General features: G+C 41.6%; 1 protein-coding gene across 2 annotated transcripts in view; it reads right to left on the bottom strand.

Annotated features, from left to right (window-relative positions):
- TTC27 (tetratricopeptide repeat domain 27) overlaps positions 1 to 22,883 on the bottom strand; it is a 502,742-nt gene that overhangs the window by 436,808 nt on the left and 43,051 nt on the right. For both annotated transcript variants that reach the window (XM_040350814.1, XM_040350813.1), the window contains exons 3-4: positions 17,280 to 17,451; positions 10,302 to 10,431 (exon numbers count right to left, since the gene is read on the bottom strand). In XM_040350814.1, the coding sequence (XP_040206748.1) occupies positions 10,302 to 10,431; positions 17,280 to 17,451 (302 nt within the window). The remainder of the gene's footprint in view (positions 1 to 10,301; positions 10,432 to 17,279; positions 17,452 to 22,883) is intronic.

Consider the following 22,883-nt stretch of genomic DNA (forward strand, 5'->3'; position numbering starts at 1 on the left):
AGCATGGAGGGGGAGAGCAGAACGGAGGAGGACAGCATCAGCACGGAGGGGGGACACGGAGCATGGAGGGGGAGAGTAAAACGGAGGAGGACAGCATCAGCACGGAGGGGGGACACGGAGCATGGAGGGGGAGAGTAGAACGGAGGAGGACAGCAGCAGCACGGAGGGGGGACACAGAGCATGGAGGGGGAGAGCAGAACGGAGGAGGACAGCATCAGCACGGAGGGGGGACACGGAGCATGGAGGGGGAGAGTAGAACGGAGGAGGACAGCAGCAGCACGGAGGGGGGACACTGAGCATGGAGGGGGAGAGCAGAACGGAGGAGGACAGCACCAGCACGGAGGGTGGACGTGGAGGGGGAGAGCAGAAGAACGGAGGAGGACAGCAGCACGGAGGGGGACACAAAGCGCGGAGGGGGAGAGCAGCACGGATGGGGGAACTGGAGGAGGATACAGGGACAGTCAGGTATCGGGTGAAGCATCGGGGAAATTCTTGGTATCTGTACCGATATCGATACTAGTATCGGTATCAGGACAACCCTAGATTCCACTCCCACTTCCGCTTGGACCGCCTAGGCTATCTGAGTGGAAGTTTGTGCCCCACCCTTCTTTACCAGCAGCATTCTGGGACATGTCACAGGTCCAAGGCATACTCAAATGAACCATGTCAGAAATTACAGTCTCCTAGTTTGACCATCAAAAACGACTAAAAGTTTATTTTTGTGCTGTAGATCACTGCTCATCTTTATAAAAGAAAGCCTTTAGAATCATAAGTATTAATATACTACTGAAGGTACAGGAATGCCTGCAGTGGAAGACTACACAAATCATTTTAATGCCTTTAATGCTTTGGTGGCAGAAGAGAAGTTTAGAAAAAAGAAATGTGGGGGCACATTTTGACTTATATGCAACTGTAATGCATTACATGTACACTAGCAGCTCCTGAACTTGCGTTTAGACTTTTTGTTGCCAAAGCTCATAAACGCAATTCCATAAAAGCTTGTGTCCATGTACACATAGGATTTTAGGATAGTTTAGGATCTGCTGCAGTTAGGCGAAGATCAACCTCCCTCTATTGAATGCGGAAGAATCGCTTTTAGGATAGGAACGTTTTTCTTTACTTCTAAAATTGATAAAGATTCCTTTAAATGGTGGCATGACAAGGGGTTGTATCGTATAGGACGCTTCTTTTCTCGTTCCGGTCCCCTCCCCGAGCAACATTTTATTGACAATCTAGACCTTCCTGTTTCAGAAAAACTAAGATTTTCTCAACTACATGACTACGCTCAAAGCCTATGGGATAACGACTCGATATCTGGACTTTTGACACCCTATGAAAGTAAATGTGATCAGGGTTTGTCCAGGAAGGGGAATATTTCAATTATATATAATTCACTTGCTACTAATGACACCAAATTGCCGCATATGCTGGCATGGGAAAAGGAACTTAATAACGAATGGGATTTGTCGGACTGGTATAAGAATTATACCAGATCCATTAAAGGTTATGTGAATGTCTCTCTTATAGAAGCGAACATAAAAATTTATACTAGATGGTATTTAGTTCCCGTCAAACTGACCTCTATGTATCCGACAACTTCTCCCCTATGTTTCAGAGGCTGCCATGGATTGGGGTCTATGATACATATTTGGTGGGAATGTCCCAAAATTCGGGGTTACTGGAATAAGGTGTTCAATATAATCAGACGAGTCACAGGCTGTAACCTGCATCAATCTCCTACTATTGCTTTACTTAACGGAATGTTACCTCTAACTTCTAAGGTTACCAGAAAACTCATCTTATATATTATGACGGGTGCCAGGATTACACTCGCAGCTGCATGGAAAAAGACTAATGTTTCCATCCTATATATGAAAAGAAAGGTCACATGGATTATGGAACAAGAGAAAAGGGTCTGCTCCATGTTGGATAAGTCTACTCTTTTCTATGAAATCTGGGAACCTTGGTTGGAATACATGGGGATAACTTATACTCCGTGAAGGTTTTGATGACATCAGTGTCTTTTGGACGATGCTGGTAGATGGCAGGCAGGCTAATTTTCTATCTCTCCTGATTTTCTTCTGGCTTTCTTTTTTCACTTCCTCTCTTGTCTTTTGTCACTCTTTCTTTTTTTCTTCTGATTCTTCTTAGGTTTTATCTCATTATTTTATCTCTGGGGATAGAATCCTTAAGATTTTTGGTCCTCAGTTTGTTTTATTTTGAAAAGATAAGTTTATGTTTAAGTAATTGAAGGATTCTACCAAACCTTTGAAATAATTAGATTTGATGGGGATTCCGAAAATTTGTTTTCGGTTATCGGAGAGTTCCAGTAATAGTTATTGGAGGGAGGGAGGGAGGATTGGAGGTTTTGCTCAACCTCTTGGACACAGAAAGTTCCCGTTAGGGGTGTCGGAGAGGTTGATGCACTCCGGATATCTTATCCTTTAATTATTCTAAGTAATTTAATCTGGTACACTCAATTAGTTTTATCCCTTATATAACTTATTGTCTGATAACGCTAGACCTAGGAATTCCTTGATATATGAAAATATTCTGTTTCTCTTTCAAGTTTAAAGTATTACTTTGAAATAGTCTTTTAATTTAGCTTATGTGAACTGCCTTACTTTCACCACATGGTGTAGAGCATATAGGATGGATAGATATAAGTGGCAGTTAATAAGACAGGAATGATTATTATGAATTGAAATGTATTTAAATTATTATATTTCTGCGTGCTATTGACTTATTTCTTGCTAATTTAATACAAATGTATGTATTTATTTTATTGAAAATAAACTTAAATTTGAATGAAAAAAAAAGGATAGGAACATTTTGACCACCGGTCGCAAAACTGATGCGTGATTTTGCCTCATTTTGCATTTTCCCATAGTGTACATGAAGCTAAATACAGCACTATGTGTAACAATGATCCTAAACTGTAAATTCAAACATCAACCAATATTAACTGTACCTTAAAAAGAGAGGTTTTAACAGAATTCAGAAGAAATCAGATATGTAATAAGAAGAATCTGTTAGAGCTTCAGCTTGCCAAAAACAAAAGAAGCTTGATGAAAATGATGAGGACAGACAAGCTGCCAAAGCATATAAAACAATGGCACGCACTTGCAGCATGCTGCATATATGAACAAATGTCTAGGCTTCAGTCTTCATAAAATCAATAGAGACAAAAGAAAACAGCAACATTACTAAATACTCAGCAATTCAAGGTTGGCTCTAAACTCCTGTGCAAATAATGTTCACTTTCGAAAAAAAAATTCATGTTGAAGGTTGTTTTTTTCTATTAAGATATTCACATGGAAACATTACTATAGCAATTACAGTTTATACTTTAATGGGCTTTAGATAAACAACCAAACAGTACAAGCGTGCATACATTTTTAACCACTTAAGACCCAGACCATTATGCAGGTAAAGCACCTGGCCCTTTTTGCGATTCGGGACTGAGTCGCTTTAACTGACAATTGCGCGGTCGTGGTTTCCAAACAAAAATGTTGTCCTTTTTTCACGACAAATAGAGCTTTCTTTTGGTGGTATTTGATCACCTCTGCGGTTTTTATTTTTTGCGCTATAAACAAGAATATTTTGAAAATATTGAAAAAAAGACAATATTTTTTACTTTTTGCTATAATAAATATACCGAAAAAAGATATATAAAAAAATGTTTTTCCCTCAGTTTAGGCCGATACGTATTCTACATATTTTTGGTAAAAAAATAAATTAAAAAAAATCGAAATAAGCGTGCTTTTTTTTTTTAAGATTGGCTTGCGGCAAATTTATAGCGTTTACAAAATAGGGGATAGTTTTACGGCATTATTATTATTAATATATATATTTTTTTACTACTAATGGCGGCGATCAGTGATTTTTTTCGTGACTGCGACATTATGGCGGACACATCGGACACTTTTGACACATTTTTGGGACCATTGTCATTTTCACAGCGAAAAGTGCAATAAAAATGCACTGATTAGTGTGAAAATGACACTGGCAGTGAAGGGGTTAACCAGGAGGGGGCACTGAATGGGTTTAACTGTGCTCTAAGGGAGTGATTACTACTAGGAAGAACTGGGAAAGGTTTGTTTACACTTACCTCTCCCTGTTCTTCCTCTCTGTGACCCGATCACGGTACACCGGCGGCGATCGGGTCCGTGGGTCCCACGGGCGCGGTCACAGAGAACAGGATCGGGTTTTACCTTTTTACTTTTTTTACATTTTACTCACCCGAGTCCGTTCGTTCCCACGCCGGAGAGGCACGCACCCTCTCTGGCCAGGGTCTCTGCTCTTGATTGGATAGATTGATAGCAGCACAGCAATTTGGCTGTCAATCAAATCCAATCACGCAGGAGCTGGGGGGCAGTGCAGAGTCTTGCTGTCTGTGTCTATGGACACAGCAGCAGGGCACGCCGCGGCGGGACCCCAGAAGAGGAGGATCGGGGCCACCCTGTGCAAAACCAACTGCACAGAGGAGGTAAACATAACATATGCTTGTTATTTTCAAAGAAAAAAAAGGAACCTTTAGTGTCCATTCAATTCATGAAAGTACCCCCCCCAAAACAGATGTTTGCCCTGAAAAGATATATGCGTGAAGCGTCTTTTACAAGCAGCTCCAGCAGAACAGGCCTTAAACCACAAGATTGCACATGAGAATGAAGATTAGATCCATTCTGAAAATGTGTCTCATGACATGTTCAAGGACATCCACACAGAAATACAGTGCAGAAGGCAATTGCTGTAAATGCAGTTGACAAGCTAAGCAAGAGCTGGTTGCTGAGTTGGGCCTTCAGGAGAGAGCTATTAAAGTGGTTGTAAAGTCTAAAGTTTTTTTTTTATCTTAATGCATTCTCTGCATCAAGTGTCAATATAACACTGACTGCCCCTCAGCCAGGAGAGAGAGAGAGAGAGAGAGAGGAGCTGTCAAAATTAAGGTTAAAGGTCGGGGTGGGCTGGAGCTGTCAAAATTGAGGTTGAATGTCGGGGGTGGGCGGGACCCAGCTATCCAACACCTGCCAATGGGATCTGGGCAGGCCGCTATGTGTATGTTGCCCCGCCCCTTTCTTAAACAGCCCAATCATTGGCTTGATAGCTGCTGGGACCCGCCCACCTCCGACATCACGCTGAATTTGTCAGCTCCTCTGTCTCCATATAGTTTCACACACCACGGCGCTGCAGAGAGTATTCAGGCAGTTTCACAGTTACACTATCTGCTGTGAAACCTGCCAGTGTCATTTGCCAATGCAAACCAGTGCCTGCCAGTGGCATCTGCCAATGCCAACCAGTGCCTGCCATGGCCACCTGCCAATGCCAACCAGTGCCACCTGCCAATGCCAGCCAGTGCCACCTGCCAGTGCAAATTAGAGCCATCCAGTGCCAATTAGTGCCACCGCCACCTGCCAGTGCCATCTACCAGTGCCACCTGACAAAAAATAAAAAAAATCGGCCTAAAACATCGGCCGCAAAAATTGGCATCATATATCGGCCATCAGCTGCCCCGATTTCTAAATATCGGCATCGGCCAGATTAAAACCAATATCGGTCGACCTCTAATCAATGCCATACCATTAGTGCTGTACCCATCAGTGCAGAATCCATCAGTGCAGTGTCATCGATGCCCTCTCATCAGTGAATAAGAAAAATTACTTATTTTTTTTATTTTGTGGTTTTTATTTAGCAAAAAAGAAACCCCACATTAATGATTAAATACCACCAAAATAAAACTATTTGTGTGCAAAAAAAAAAATTCATATGGGTACAGTGTTGCATGATTGTGTAATTATCATTCAAAGTGTGACAGTGCTGAAGGTTGAAAACTGGCCTGGGCAGGAAGGAGGTGAAAGTAACCAGTAGGCAAGCGGTTAAAAAAAAAAACCTGTCTCCTAACTTTGTTAGCTGTCTCCTAGATTCAAAGCAAAATTTGTCAAGCGCTGCTGTAGGCACAGGTGTCACGTACCTGTAAGTACTTAACTATTTTCAGGAGGAATTCAAAACAAAAAAAAGGTAAAAAAAATAAATAAATTAGGATACTAAAGCACAAATAACGTTTCCTATAACATTCATAAAATTTGCCTAATTTTCCAACTGTGCTACTGTATCTCACAGGAAAAAGTTGAATGTGAGCTTGATAGTTTTTAAGCTTTGCTGCCTTGCTCATTAGAACACATTTCTCAATATATAATAAACCTTACACATTGTCAAGCGAAATAAACTGGAGAGTATTTTCTGGTAAAGTATTGCAAAAATCTGGGAAATAGTGGACCAGTGGGTTGCAGTGTTTTACAATAGACAGTTTCTAGTAAGAGGCAAAGAGAAAGCTGGACAAGTTCAAGAAACATGCCTAAAGACAACATCTCAATATGCACTTTGCACAATCTTGCCTTAAAAATGTATTCAGGGAATATGTAAATCTTTCATTTTAGAAGAGAGCTGTAAAAGGTGAGCATATGACGCTGCTGCGTTTTTTTTAAATTGTCACAGCATAAGGTTGGTATATACATATTAGACCCTTAAGACAAAGAACAATGATTTAACAGTTAGGAAAGGAAACCATAATTGTTTAACATGCAGCGTATTGTACAAAAAGTGACTTCATTCACCTTGTCTCCAATCCAAAAGCCTATTTTATAATCAGCAGACATTTTCATAGCTTATTATCTATACTTTATTCATGGGGGGGACTCGCCACTCTTGGCAAACAAGTATGGAGATAGAGCTTGCTCAGAATAAATTAGATAGTAGAGACCTTGTGGACATGCACAAGAGCAAAGTGATAAATCATTTTCATTTCACTAATACAAAGTTTCAATTAAGTGTAATCAAAAGCACTGAACGTTCATCAAAAAAGGAGATCATTCACTTTCCAGATAAGGTTAATTTAGTTTTATTCCAGCCGGGCTCATATGGAAATCAAACGTCATGGTTCAAGACCCGCTAAGCCTTGTTTGTGTGCTGGGATGTCCTATCTCACTGAACAAACAAGTCATCAAATATACTTATCGCCGCCTTTCGGCTCTATATCATTCTCAGACTACCACTCTGCTACGTGTTTAGCAGCCCACTCTGTGTTTAGACTGTTAATGACCAGAGGCTGTTCCTGTCCAAACCAGCAGAGGAGAAAAGAAATATATCCTATTATAAATCAGGCTTTCTGACATCTACAGCTTTTAGGAATGGAATAATGTATGCATCATTTAAAAACTGTAATGCGTGATATGAAGATTTGTGTATGCTTGCATGCTCTGTCATAAGGCTAGATTGAAGCTTTTCAAAAGACAGCTTGTACAACTCAAAGCACAAAACATTCTAACTGAAAAGAGAACACACATTCTACCATAAGCCCTGTACAACGATCGGATATCTGATGGAATCCAAGCCGATGGATTTTTTAGTCGGATATCCGATGAAGCTGACTTTCATCAGTCTTGCCTACACACCATCAGTCAAAAATCCGACCGTGCCAAAGTGCAGTGACGTAAAACACTACAACAAAACAAATTAAGTACAATGCTTCCGAGCATGCGTCGTCTTGATTCTGAGCATGCATGGATTTTTATCCAATGGAGTTCCACACAGACGATCTGATTTTTCTATTGTTTTCTTATCCATAGGAAAATGTTAAAACACGTTCTATTTTTTAACACCGATGGAAAAAAGACCGATGCGGCCCACACACGATTGGTTTGTCCGATGAAAACAGTCCATCTGTCTGTTTTCATCGGACAAACCGATCATGTGTACATGGCTTAAGATTAGATCAACTGAAATAAAAAGACGACGTATATTTTGTCCTATAATTCTGTTTAAAGTAGATTGCATGTAATATCAGATTTCTACAAGTTTAAAATTTCAAAAATTCCAACTTTTGTATGCCTTGAAGTGAATCTGTGTCTTGCACATACAAGCAAAGCCATGTTCACCTAAATGGAACGGGCAAAGAGAACAAGCCATATGTAAAAATCTAAGACACTGGCTTAGGCCGGGTTCACACTAGTACAACACGACTGTTGTATGGACTGTCATCCAAATTTGCCCTACTTCCATTTGACTTGAATGAACAGGATACGATTTTGCTCCAACTTTAAGATAGCCTGAGATGTCCTTTGACCAATCAAAACAATCCCAGTGTGACAAACTCCTTTTACTGCTGCTGTAACCACCATGTCAGATATCACAAGTCGAATAGTTAGGACAAGGATCTGACGTCAAATCATATTGAATGGGCTGAAGTAGGACCAAAGATGGACCAAAATAGTGCTGGAACCATTTTGAGGCTTCGTTCACACTGATATGACAAACACTCCGACTTTTGAAGAGCAAATCAATGTTTCCCCATGAGAGACGTCTTAACTGGTCCTACAAATGTCTGGTCTACTTTGAAAATGTTCCCTGCACTACTTTTGTCTGACTTTGATCCTACTTCAGCCCATTGTATATCACTGAAGTCAGATCACCGTCTTAACTGATCCGACTTTGGCATGCGACTTGTGCTCTAAAGATCTTGAAGGGAAAACCCCAAGTCAAAGAAAAAAAAAAAAAGAAAAGAAGACATGGGTCCCCTCCTCCAAGACCATACCAGGCCCTTCGGTCTGGTATGGAGTTTAGGGAGAACCCCCACGTAAAAAAAACGTCATGAAGTCCCCCACCCCCAAAATCCATACCAGACCCTTATCCGAGCATGCAGCCCGGCAGGTCAGGAAAGGGGGTGGGGACGAGCGAGCCCCCCCTCCCTTCTCCTGAACCATGCCCTCAACATGGTGGATTTTTGCACATGGTTCCTCTTAAAATCCATGGTGGATATTAAGAGGAACCCCCATGTTGAAAGACATTTTTTTTTTATTTGGCGTGGAGTTTCCCCTAAAGATTCATACCAGACACAAAGTGCCTGGCATTGTCGGAATCAAAGTCGGATCCCCGTTCATTGAAGTCGGACGGATGTTGGACTTCAAGTCGCAGGGCAAAATCAGATCCAGTGTCGTACGACTGTCGTGTCATACCAGTGTGAACCCAGCCCTTAAAGTCGGACCGACTTGTGTCGGACCAGTTAAGACGGCTCTCATAGGGAATCATTGATTTACACACATCATGTGACATGTGCTCCCAAAGTCGGAGCGTATGTCGTACCAGTGTGAACCTGGCCTTAACCAGGGATTTACCTCCCATTTCCATCCCCTCAATTTACACAGCAACTGGGCTCTCAGTTACCAAGCAATGCATTGTGGGAGGAAAGGGTGAGAGTTGCCTATTCCTGTAGATCCAGAAGTATTTCACATGAATTTTAACTTACAATCACATACATTTTCATTCTTGGAGTTTCACCAATCTTTATTTCAATATGCTAAATCAGGGGTGCCCAACCAGTGGCCCGGGGGCCACATGTGGCCCGCGGAGCCCTCTGATATGGCCCGCGACCTCCTGTTCTGGGATGGAATAAAATAGAATACTGTTATTAAAGGTAAGTTTATTACTAAAATCACAGATCCACAGGTGCAGAGAAGAGCACCTTTGGATTACCTACACTGAGCCATAGACTTCTATTACTTGCGAGTTTGGTGTGCTGAGAGTAGAGTGAGCTCTATAGAGCCAAGTGGGCTGCCATCCACCCGCTTCGCTCATTGTGGCCTGCGACCAGTTACCAAGTCGCTTAAGTGGCCCTTGCTCTTCAAAAGGTTGGGCACCCCTGTGCTAAATTAACAAAACAAAAACTCCAGGATTACGAAACAAAGAGGTCTATTTATAAATTATTATTACAGGTGCTTATATAGCACCATCAAGTTACACAGCGCTTTACATATAATATTGTACATTCACGAATGTTTTCAAACAAAATTCACAATTTTTTTACCTGGGTTTTATACATTTTCCACTTAAATTGATTGATAAAAACCTGTGAATCTCGGGTGCAATTTGTGTAAATCTTGTGTGAGAACTTTATTAAAATACTTTATTTCCACAAGTTTTTCCAAGCTGAGTTCAACATCCCATACCCACCAGAGACGCATCCAAATGCAACAGGGCATGCACTCAAAATCCACCTCAACAACTTCTAATGTTTCAGTTTAGTTCTTTAGCTACATGGGTTAATGGTTTCTTCTAGTTAAACAGAGAGAAACCATGTGCAAAATATATGGTATACATGTTTCTCTTAAAAAAAAAAAAAATTACTTAAAATGTTAAAAATACATTGTCCACATGCAGGAAAATCTTATACTCTCAACTGTTCTTCTGTGGCATGGACACTATGTAGGAATATGAAGTGAAAAGTTAAGTAAAATAAATGTAGGACATACCTCTGAAAAACGTTCAAGCAGAGAAGATGGTAAAAAGTCCTGGGGCTCTGAATGAACTGGGGGTCCTGTCCAATTACTCTGGACAAACAAATGAAGGCAGCTAACACCCAAAAGGAACACCAAGAGCTGCCTGTGAAAGAAACAATGATTAGCAGTTAAGCAGCAATAATGTGATGTAAATCAGAAAAAAATAGTTTTTTTCCTTAAAGCAATTGTAAAACGATCACACTGTAAAACAAACCATTCAGTTTGAAATAGAAATGAAAGGCAAAACATTTTTGTATGGATATAAAAAAAATAAAAAAATAAGTATAAATACCCTTTTTCCATTTTTAATAAATAATCACACTCCCACTGTTCTCAGCTGTATAAGGGGAGGAGGAAAAACATCAGCAGGGAGGAGAAACGGAAGTGCACTGTGCTTGACAGTGAATAGTTGTCAGGATAAGCCTGATCATTGGAGGAGAAAACCAAGTTTCCAGCATAGGTAGATAACGGACCACAATCTGCTCACCTGCTTAGTGTGGTCAGTTTTTAATACGAAAGCAGAGTGACTGGTAGGGATTTTACATAAAGGAAGCAATAGAGAACAGGATACTTTCTCATACAAGTACATGGTACAGCAGGCACATATCAGGAATATGAACTGTTAGGGAAACAAACACTTTAATGTCATGGACTATAGTTAGACTAGACTATAAAAATGGTCCTTTAGGCTTCATGCACACTGGATATATTAACGTTATATAACACTATGCCAGCAGCTTTGCAGTGAGTTTTTCAAAGTTTTTGCAATAGCAGTTCTTAGTGTTTTTTAGCGTTATTTATTTTTTATTTTTCAATGGATCATAAACGTTAAACATTTTTTGTAGGCGTTTTTGGACGTTACAGCTGAAAAACGTCTCTCAGAACCCACTAGACAGCCAAGAGATGCCCCAGCCAAAAACAGTTGATAACAGCCTATGTGTGCATGGACACACAGGATAACATGCTGGAGAGATAATTGACTATAGAAAAAAAACATCTGCAGCCAAAAACAGCAGCTGTAAAAACATCAAAAAATGTCCAGTGTGCATGGGGCCTTAGACTTGCACATCAACTATAACATTTGATAAATGCCAATTGATCTCAGTTTAGAAAGCTTGTAAAGCCAAGGAAAAGTATGAATGAAGTTATTACCCATTTGATTCAATGTTATTTTGATTTTGTAACCAGCAGTAGAAAATGTCAACTAGAATGCAACATTTTCTATTAGCACAAAGGAATGATAAAAAGAAGAGGGTCTGCTGAGACAGTGTATGTTACAATAAGAAAATAAATGACTGAGTGAAAGAATGTACGCCTAACATGATGGTGTTGCGCATTAAACATCATTCAGAAAACAGCTAAACATTGAAATGATCCAAATGAGGCGGCCGATACTGAATTGAAGCATTTAGACTACAGAATTTAAGGACTGGGACACAGTTGCTTTATAAGGCAATGACTATGATAATGTTTGTGTAAACCACTTCTATAGTGTCCAATTCAAGATGGGGAATGTGTAACAAAATCAAAACAGATAAATGTTTTAAAAAAAAATAAAAAAAAAAAAAAGTATTGGTGTCAGTGTTCCACCCCTTGTGTATTCTATATTGATAAACATTATTGCTAGAATATACTACTGCTGGTGACTATTTTAAGGATGTGTATACCTCTAAGGTCTCTCCCACAGAAAAGGAACTGGTGCACTTTTTGGACCGGTGTCCTCTTCCAACTCTATCCTCGGGCAGCCGCAAATTCAATACTCCTATTACATTAGAGGAACTTACTGAGGGGGTGGCCTCTATGTCTAACAGTAAGTCCCCAGGCACAGATGGTCTACCAACAGAGGTTTATAAAATATATAGTGAGCCTATACTTCTAGATACCTTGAACGTTGCTGTAAGATCTGGAGGTCTCCCCCAATCTATGAATGAGGCAGTCATAGTAGTAATACTTAAACCTGGAAAGAATCTGTTGCTGCTAGACTCTTATATGCCCATCTCCCTTATATACTTGAATATTAAGCTGTTGGCCAGGGTGCTTGCCACATTTTATACCGGCTAGGTCTACTGCACTAAATATACGTTGTTTATTATTGAATATCCAGTTGCCAGCGGATAATCCTGGAAATAGAGCGGTGTTCTCCCTCGAAGCTGCCAAGGCCTTTGACAACATCTGTTTCTGAAGCCCGCACCGCTCAGGGAGCGCTAAATGTCTGTGGGTTAGGGGCGCAAATTACTTGTCTTGCCTTGGATGCTGACAACCCACGCTACAAAAATAATTTTACTGCTAGGGGTCCCCACAACTTGGTAATTTTTTTCAAGGGGTCACGGCACTAGAAAGGTTGATAACCATTGCTCTAGAATCAGCCCTCCTAGACTCAGCAGCTCAGATGGAAGTAGTACGCTTTTTTAATATCGAGCCCCCGCGTCCAATAGGGGTGCAACGGATCGTCACCGATCCGTGATCCGAACGGGCCACCCCGTTCGGATCGGCACACCCCGCGATCCGCGGAGCGCTCCGGAGCCTAGGCCTAGGAAAGTCCCCGGCTTCGGCCTAGCTCCGGAGCGATCTTGCTCCACCCAGTCTGCTTGCCAGAGCCCAGCGTGACACGCCTCCCCGCCTCCCCGGGGAGGCGTGTCACGCTGTGCACTGGGCTCTGGCAAGCCGACATGGAGAGGGAATATTAGCAGAGAAGCACTAGTGTGAGAGGAGGGGGGGGGGGAAAGAGCACATTTCAGGGGTGGATTAAAGAGGAAGCAGGTGAGGCTGTTTGGGACTTGTTAAAAGTACAATCTTGATGTTTTTACAGCTATATATAATTATATATATATATATATATATATATATATATATATATATATATATATATATATATATATATATGTAAAAACATCAAGATTGTACTTTTAACAAGTCCCAAACAGCCTCACCTGCTTCCTCTTTAATCCACCCCTGAAATGTATGTGTGTGTGTGTATATATATATATATATATATATATATACACACACACTTTTTTTTTTTGCGCTGATCCGAAAATGATCCGATCCGTGACTCCTGATCCGAGGATCGATCCGATCCGTGAGTTTTTTGATCCGTTGCACCCCTAGCGTCCAATCAATGGATACAACAGGTGAATGCTATACCTGTAAGGGAAAAGAATGCGTATCAGCACAGAAATGTGTCAGGTAAATTCACCAAAATCTGGCAAGAGTGGTTAGAGAACCTGGGAGTAGCCCCTCCTCGACTGCTCCAAGTCTAGGAGAGACGGTTATGCCCTACAGTTGAAAGGGCTTGCGTGAGATTGGGGAGTTCGGAATAAAATGGATAGTGCTGTGGGATGTGTAGTCACACTGGTTGTTAGGGATGCTCTATTGCAGAATAGTACACACTTTGGGAGAAGAATACTCTACGTTTTCTTTGGTTTAAAGTTTGGTAATATATGTTTGTTACCGCACTTACTGTTTATTCCAATTCAATGTACAGCTTTGTAAAAGGTACCTTTCTTATGACATGCATGTAACAGTATTATGTTCTCTAATGCCAGAGTATTATAGCTGATTGTTTGTACCTTCCTTCATTTTTTACACAATAAAAAAAAATTCTGATTAAAAAAAAAACATAGGGACACTTTCTGGTCAACGGTCTAGTTTGCAGGAAGGCCAGAATGCGAAGTACAGAGTAATCTCTGGGACTGAAGAGCCTGTTTTCACACCAAGCAAAAACGATTTCCAGGTACAGTAAAAGATCCTCCTAAAAGAGGCTTTTTTAGAGTCTGTGTCCTCAAAGATTTTTGTGCATTGCTGTGTTATCCTCTACCAAAGTCAGTTTTCAGAAGCTTTTGTTTCTGAATTTCCTGTGGGACTGGACACCTATGTGCAGCAGGGCACCAAAACCCTCAAAGCCCCTAGATGCTCTAATCAGGAAAGCAAGGACATCACACTCATGAGGACTCAGTAGTAGAATAGAGCTGGAGAAATCCTCACTTCCTGTTCTTCTGTTCTTCTGTCTGTAACTACATACCGTAATGCAAGGCTTTATTCCTGGTGTGGAGAAAGCCTCTTGAGGGGGGAGGGGGCGAGCAGGAGTGTCAGGACGCCCACAGCTCCTTTATCTATCTGCAAAGTAGAGAGTGTCCTGACTTGCCTGCTTGCCCCCTCCCCCTCAAGAGCCTTTCTCTACACCAGGGAGAAAGCCTTGCATTACGCTGTGTAGTTACAGACAGAAGAACAGGAAGTGAGGATTTCTCAAAAGAAATAAGGACATTTAAAAGCAAAATCGAAGGATGAGGTAAGTGAAGGAGGACTGAAGTAAGGTAAAGGAAGCTATTTAGGGGGAAAAAAATCCTTTACAACCCCTTTAACTACTTGCCGACCAGCCGCCGTCATTCTACGGCGGCAGGTCGGCTCTCCTGGGCGAGAGCACGTCATACTACGTCTGCTCTTAGACGTAGTACCCGCTCGCCCCCGACTCCCGTGCGTGTGCCCGGCGGGCGCGATCGCCGCCGGGCACCCGCGATTGCTCGTTACAGAGCGGGGATCGGGAGCCGTGTGTGTAAACACACAGCTCTCGGTCCTGTCAGCAGGGGAAATGCTGATCTTCTGTTCAAACAATGTATGAACAGAGGATCAGTGTTTCCCCTAGTGAGGCCACCCCCCCCCCCCCCCACAGTAAGAATACACCCAGGGAACATACTCAACCCCTTCCCCGCCCCCTAGTGTTAACCCCTTCACTGCCAGTGGCATTTTTATATTAATCCAATGCATTTTTATAGCACTGATCGCTATAAAAATGCCACTGGTCCCAAAAATGTGTCAAAAGTGTCCGCCATAATGTCGCAGTACCGAAAAAAAAAATCGCTGATCGCCGCCATTACTAGTAAAAAAAATATATTAATAAAAACGACATAAAAATACCCCCTATTTTGTAAGCGCTATAACTTTTGCGCAAGCCAATGAATAAACGCTTATTGCGATTTTTTTTTACGAAAAATACGTAGAAAAATACGTATCGGCCTAAACTGAGGAAAAAAATATTTTTTTTATATATTTTTGGGGGATATTTATTACAGCAAAAAGTAAAAAATATTCATTTTTTTCAAAATTGTCGCTCTATTTTTGTTTATAGCGCAAAAAATAAAAACCGCAGAGGTGATCAAATACCACCAAAAGAAAGCTCTATTTGTGGGGAAAAAAGGATGCCAATTTTGTTTGGGAGCCACATCGCACGACCGTGCAATTGTCAGTTAAAGCGACGCAGTCCCGAATCGCAAAAAGTGCTCTGGTCTTTGACCAGCAATATGGTCCGGGGGGTAAGTGGTTAAAGACAAGCCAAGTACAAGGGGTAGGAGGTGTTAAGAATAAAGTGGTTTTGTCTGGAGTTAGTGACAGGTCAACTTTAAAACCAGAGCAATCTATTTTTTCTTAGTTGCAATGTACTTCCAAATTGTTTCATGCATTTTTTTTTTTTTTTTTAAGAAATAAGAAGTAAAAATCTATAGCACTAGAAAAAGTGAGTATGGCCAACACACACAAAGGCATAAAAATATGATGAGATTGTATGTATATTTAACAGCTTCAGCTAACCCTGCACCATCAGTTTTATACGGATTATCTGTTGCTATGAGATTTAATAGTAGTGCCATCAGTGGCGTCACTAGGGTTGGTGTCACCTGGTGCGGTAAAATATGGTGTCACCCCTTCTCTCCATTTTTCTTTGTCCCCTCCCCCCACCTCTCTTTCTCCAGGACCAGAATTCACATCTCAGGAGCCTATAGGCACTGGACTCTGAAGCGCCTCCCTCCCCCAAACACGCTCTGCATTCCCCCTACAACTTTTTTTATACACTGAGAAAACATGAAAAATCTACTAACAGAATGCATTTCTTTGAGAACCTGAAATGACAGTGTGCTGCCTGACATTTTGGAGAACAAAATGTACATTATATACACTACAAAGTTTGTACAAAATAAAGAGGGGGAAGTATGATGCACCAAACTGTTAATTATATTGCAGCCCCCTGCATCACTGCACCCCTTTTACATTACACAGCCCCCTGCACCTCTGGACCCTTTTACATTATACAGCCCCCACAGCTCTGGACCCCCTGCATGTTACACAGACCCCCTTCAGGTCACACCCCCTTCAGTGCAGACACCCCCCCTTAGTGAAACCCCCCCTCAGTGCAAATCCCACCTCCTCAGTGCAAATCCCACCCTCAGTGCAAACACCCCCCCCCCCCCCCGGCAGCAACACGACTCTCACGACCTCTATTCTTTGGAGGAGAGGAGGAGGAGAAGACAGCAGCAGCTTAAAATCTCAATTTCTTATGTCCCCGGCCCCGCGCTTCGCCATGTTCAGATTCCGGACCGGCACCCTGTGATTGGGCGTACATGGGGTCATGTGCGGCAGGGGGGCTGGCCTATTAACGATCGCAGTTGCTCAAGAAGTCCCGCCTTCGCCCAATTACAGGGTGCAGGAGACTGAACATGGACGGAGGTGGGACTCCAGGATCTACCGCGATCGTGGATAGGCCAGCCCCGCCGCCGCACATGACCCCTTATGCCCAATCACAGGACGCCTGAGACTTAACATGGCGACACAGCACGGGGGACACAGGAAAGCACATTTAGGAGGAGGAAGCCACTGACATATACTGGCGGGCGCCCCCCTAAATGTTGCACCCAGTGCCACGGCCCCCCACACGCTACACCACAGTATGAGAGCTTAAAAAAAATATGAATATATATATATATATATATATATATATATATATATATATATATATATATATATATTTATATATATTTCAAAAAAAATCCTCAATGTCGGGATGGTGTCACCTCTCTAGCGGGTGTCACCCGGGTGTGGACCGCACCCCCCTAGCAACGCCTCTGAGTGCCATATAACATATTGTACACAGTATGTAATAGACAGCTATGATATAAAGTTTACCTGTCATTATTCAGCTCTGTGGGAGAGTCGAGGAATGCAGAAATCTGTCTCTCCAGGTAAGAGTCCAATTTTTCATCTGGGTCTGGAGCACTAAAAATCTCTTGCATCAGTCGACTGAGTACAACAGCCTCATAATTGCCTTCAAAAAGCAACTGTAGCAAGGATGTGATATCTACGGGGAAAAAAAAGCCATACAAATTACAGTACTCTGCAATCTAAAATCACTACAGGTGATCAGGACCAAATTAACACAACAAAAAAAATACAAACTTTGTTTATGCCTGGGAAATATGACACTAACCAAATAAAAAGGTAACTGTATGTACTTTGCAGATAAAAAGTTGCAATAAAATATATAATTACTGCATATACCTTTTGCATATTAGTCATAATAATAATCAGAGCTTTTTTTCTCAGAAAATAGGTGCAGGAACTCAACCACGGCCCCGATCAGATTTCACAAACAGTAGAAGGGTCTTAAAGGGGCATTAAATACCAGGATTGCATTACATACAGAGTGTAGAGTTTAGGGGGTTACACACAGAGTGCAGAGCTGTCACTTGTAAACACAGAAACCAGACTTTTGTGTTTACAAGTGATTGTGGTGAGCAGGCACCAAAGGGTCTGAGCCAAAGGTGGTGGAACTGAGTTCCCCCAAGTTCCCCCTGAAAAAAAGCCCTGATAATAATAATGATAATCAAACATGCTTCTCCTTGTCTAAGAGTTTTTTACCCTATTGGTGCACAAATTTCCTCAAATTTTCAGGTAATGCTTTTCCCAGTTATTAGATTATAAGAGTTTTACAGATGATGTGACTATAGCAAAAGTCAACAGGAAGTAGGAAGCGAGATTTGGTACAAATGGTAGCATGTAAAACATGTGCTGCCATTTGTAATTCTTTTAACAGTACTGTGCAAAAGTTTTAGGCAGGTGTGGAAAAAATGCTGTGAAATGTCACAAATCCTTCTGCCTCTTCATGTCCTCCCTCCCAGACAGATTTCATGGATGTTTAGATCGTGACTCGGTGGGGGCCAAACCATCACTTCAGGACTTTTCTTTTTTACGCTAAAGAACACCTGAGTCCTGGATAAAGTATCTGCTGAGAAACATAGGCAGATATTTATCCATTATGCCAAACCATCAGGGAGGCATGTCATTGGCTCTAAATTTATTTTGCAGCAGGACAACCCCAAACATACAGCCAATGTCATTAGGAGCTATGTTCAGTGTAAAAGGAGCAAGGAGTCTTGGAAGTGATGGTCTGACCCCTACAGAGCCCTGATCCCAACATTATCAAGTCTGTCTGGGATAACATGAAGAGAGAGAGAGAAGAATTTGAGACAACCTACATCCAGAGAAGATCTGTGGTTAGTTCTCGAAGATGTTTGGAACAACCTACCTGCCGAGTTCCTTCAAAAACTGTGTGCAAGTGTACCTAAAAGAATTGTTGATGTTTTAAAAAAGACAAAAGGGTGGTCACACCAAATACTGTTTTGATTTCAATTTCTCTTCTGTTCATTTACTTGCAATTGTGTTAAACGATAATATTTCTGAAAGCATTTTTAAATTTAGAGCATTTTTCACATCTGCCCAGAACATTTCCAAATATTATATTTTATATATACTACACACACACACACACACACACACACACACACACAGTATCTCACAAAAGTGAGTACACCCCTCACATTTTTGTGAATATTTTATTACCGTACATACTCGACTATAAGCCAAGTTTTTCAGCACATTTTTTTTGTGCTGAAAATGCCCCCCTCGGCTTATACTCGAGTCACCTTTTGTGCCTTATCTCCCGGAATTTGGGGACCCGATACCAGCGGGCCGTAGGTCCCCTGGACCTTAAACTTGGCACACATGTAGCTCTTCCTCTACAAGTGTGCAAAGTTTGTTGTCCAGGGGACCTACGGCCGGGGAGCATCGATTTTTCATAGACTCCCATGTTAAACAGTAATTTCTCCTGTGATTTTGGGGACCCGGTATCGGCCGGTCGTAGGTACCCTGGACCCAGAACTTGGCAGTGTAGTGCCATTCTTCCTCTACAAGTGTGCACAGTTTGTTGTCTGGAGGACCTACGGCTGGGGAGCAACGATGTTTCAAAGCCGGTCACCACTTCCATTCTTATGTTAAACGTCAGCCTAGTCATGGACACAGTGAGGCGTGGGGGCACAGTGAGGCGTGGGCACAGTGAGGCATGGGTACACTGAGGCATGCACATGGACACAGTGAGGCACAGTGTGGCATGCAGATAGACACTCTAGGCTTATACTCGAGTCAATACATTTTTCCAGTTTTTTTGTGGTAAAATTAGGTGCCTCCGCTTAAATTCGGGTCGGCTTATACTCGAGTATATACGGTATATCTTTTCATGTGACAACACTGAAGAAATGACACTTTGCTACAATGTAGAGTGTACACAGCTTGTATAACAGTGTAAATTTGCTGTCCCCTCAAATTAACTCAACACACAGCCATTAATGTCTACACCGCTGGCAACAAAAGTGGGTACAACCCTAAGTGAAAATGTCCAACTTGGGCCCAAATCGGGGGTGCACTTCTTTCCTCAGAGCTAGCCTAGCTCTGAGGAAGGGGGTGCGCCCCGAAATGCGTTAGGTGTATCCCGTGATCTATGCATGTCCATGGCCTTTTGTCAGTTGCATTTTGTGAGTACTCACTTTTATACAAAAGTTTTCTATTAATAAATTATCTCTGGTAATGCACTAGGTGTGCACGCCTTCCATTTCTGTTTTTCTTGTAGTGCTTACTGGAACATTTAGAAGTTTTTTAAATCCTTCTGCAACCAAATGCCATCAATATGTTTTGCAACAGTAAGGTTGTAAGTAAGCCCTTTGCTTTTATCCATCATAAGATTATTGTGTGACACCTTGGTAAGGAGACACCTTTTTATAAGCCATCAGTTGAGACTGAACCAACTAAGAATTTGCACTGACAAGGGCCAGGATAGCTTTCTAAATTAACCACTTGAGCACCGGGTCATTGTAAAATGACGTCTTCACGGTGGCTCTGAAAATCCAACAGGACGTCTATTGACGTCCTGGATTCCTCCGGCTACTGGGGGGTGCGCGCTTGGCCGATGCGCGTGCCTGGCGGTCGCGATGTCCGCCAGGTACCCGCGATCGGTAATGACAGAGCAGGGACGTGGAGCTCTGTGTGTAAACACAGAGCTCCACGTCCTGTCAGGGGAGAGAGGAGACCGATCTCTGTCCCTTGTACATAGGAACACAGATCGGTCACCTCCCCCAGTCACCCCCCTCCACACACACTTAGAACACAATACAGGTACACATTTAACCCCTTCCTCACCCCCTAGTGTTAACCCCTTCAATGCCAGTCACATTTATACAGTAATTAGTGCATATTTATAGCACTGGTCGCTGTATAAATGTGAATGGCGCCAAAAATGTGTCAAAAGTGTCCGATGTGTCCGCCATAATGTCGCAGTCCCAAAAAAAATCGCAGATCGCCGCCATTACTAGTAAAAAAAAATAATAATAATAATAATTCTGTCCCATATTTTGTAAGCGCTTATTGCGATTTTTTTTTTTTTTTTACCAAAAATATGTAGAAGAATACGTATCGACCTAAACTGAGATTTTTTTTTTTTTTTTGGAAAAAAAATTGGGCTATTTATTATAGCAACAAGTAAAAAATATTGAATTTTTTTTCAAAATTGTTGCTTTTTTCTGTTTTTTTTCCGCAAAAAATAAAAACCGCAGAGGTGATCAAATACCACCAAAAGAAAGCACTATTTGTGGGGGAAAAAAGGGAGTAAATTTTGTTTGGGAGCCACGTCGCATGACCGCGCAATTGTCAGTTAAAGCGACGCAGTGCCGGAAGCTGAAATTTCACCTGGGCAGAAGGGGGGTATATGTGCCCGGTAAGCAAGTGGTTAATAATAGATTTCAGCTGATGGCTTGGCTTACCATGCCCTTTGCACCTCCTTTTGATGTGTTCAATACTTTTTTCCCTTTTTATTACACATAACTTAATTTCTGAACTTATTTGTTTTGGTCTCTTTGTATATATGGATTGCACGGTTGTTACTGACATGAAGTGACCATTTTATGTTAACCACTTTACCACTGGGCCAATTTTGGCACTTCTCTCCATGTAAAAAATCACAATTTTTTGCTAGAAAATTAATCAGAACCCCCAAACATTATATATTTTTTTTAGCAGACACCCTAGGGAATAAAATGGCGGTCATGGCAACTTTTTTTCTCACACGGTATTTGCGCAATAATTTTTCAAACGCCTTTTTTTGGGGAAAAAACGGTTTCACGAATTAAAATAAAAAAAAAACAGTAAAGGTAACCCAATTTTTTTATATAAGGTGAAAGAGGATGTTACGCCGAGTAAATGGCGAATGGCGCCAAACTTCGGTATTTAAAAATCTCCATAGGTGACGCTTTAACATTTTTTACAGGTTACTATTTTCAAATTTCAGGAGGAGGTCTAGTGCTAGAATTGTTGCAAACGCTCTAACGCACGCAACGATACCTCACATGGGGGTTTGAACGGCGTTTACATATGTGGGCGGGACCTGCATGTGTGTTCGCTTCTGCGAGCGAGATAACGGGGACAGGGGCGTTTTGAAAAAAAATGTTTTAATTTTATTTTACTTAATTTATTTTATTTTTACACTTTTTCTTTACAATTTTTTGATCACTTTTATTCCTATTACAAGGAATTAAACATCCCTTGTAATAGGAATCAGTGTGACAGGTCCTCTTTATGGAGAGATGTGGGGTCAATAAGACCCCACATCTCTCCTCCAGGCTTACAAGCATGAAATCGGTGAAAAAAAAAAAACACTGATCACATGCCGGGTACCGGGCGTGACGTCATAACGTAGCGCCCGGGCCTCCGACGGTCATAGAGATGACTGGTGACCATCTGGTCACTAGTAATATCTATGCTTTCCAGCAGCGCCGACCGATTCGCTCTCCAGGCCCCCGATGGCACGGGACAGCCCGGAGAAGCACCGGATGGTGGCGGGAGGGGACGTCCCCTCCCGCTGCCTATAAGAATGATCAAGTGATGGGATCGCCGATTTGATCGTTCTTATCGTGCACAGAATCGGCGGCTGAAGACGACGATATCTGAATGATGCCTGTAGCTGCAGGCATCATTCAGATATCACTGCACAAAGCCGAGGAACGTCCCGTCCTCGGTCGTCAAGAGGTTAATAGCATCTTTAGAAATATATTTACTTTGAAAAATGGTGACATGTTAAATACTTATTTTACCCGCTGTATATATAGTGCATCTTAAAAGTATTCACAGCGCTTCACTTTTTTTCAACATTTTGTCATGTTACAGCCTTATTCCAAAATGGATTAAAATCATTATTTTCCTCACAATTTTACAAACAATAACCCATAATGACAACATGAAAGAAGTTTGTTTTACAAAATCATAAAAAAAAAAAAAAAAAAATCACATGTACATACAGAAAGTATTCACAGCTTTTGCCATGACATTCAAAATTTAGCTCAAGTGCATCCTGTTCCCACTGATCATCCTTGAGATGTTCCAACAACTTAATTGGACAGGATTTGGAAA

This window comes from Rana temporaria, chromosome 4 (assembly GCF_905171775.1).
Source record: "Rana temporaria chromosome 4, aRanTem1.1, whole genome shotgun sequence".
NCBI lineage: Eukaryota > Metazoa > Chordata > Amphibia > Anura > Ranidae > Rana > Rana temporaria.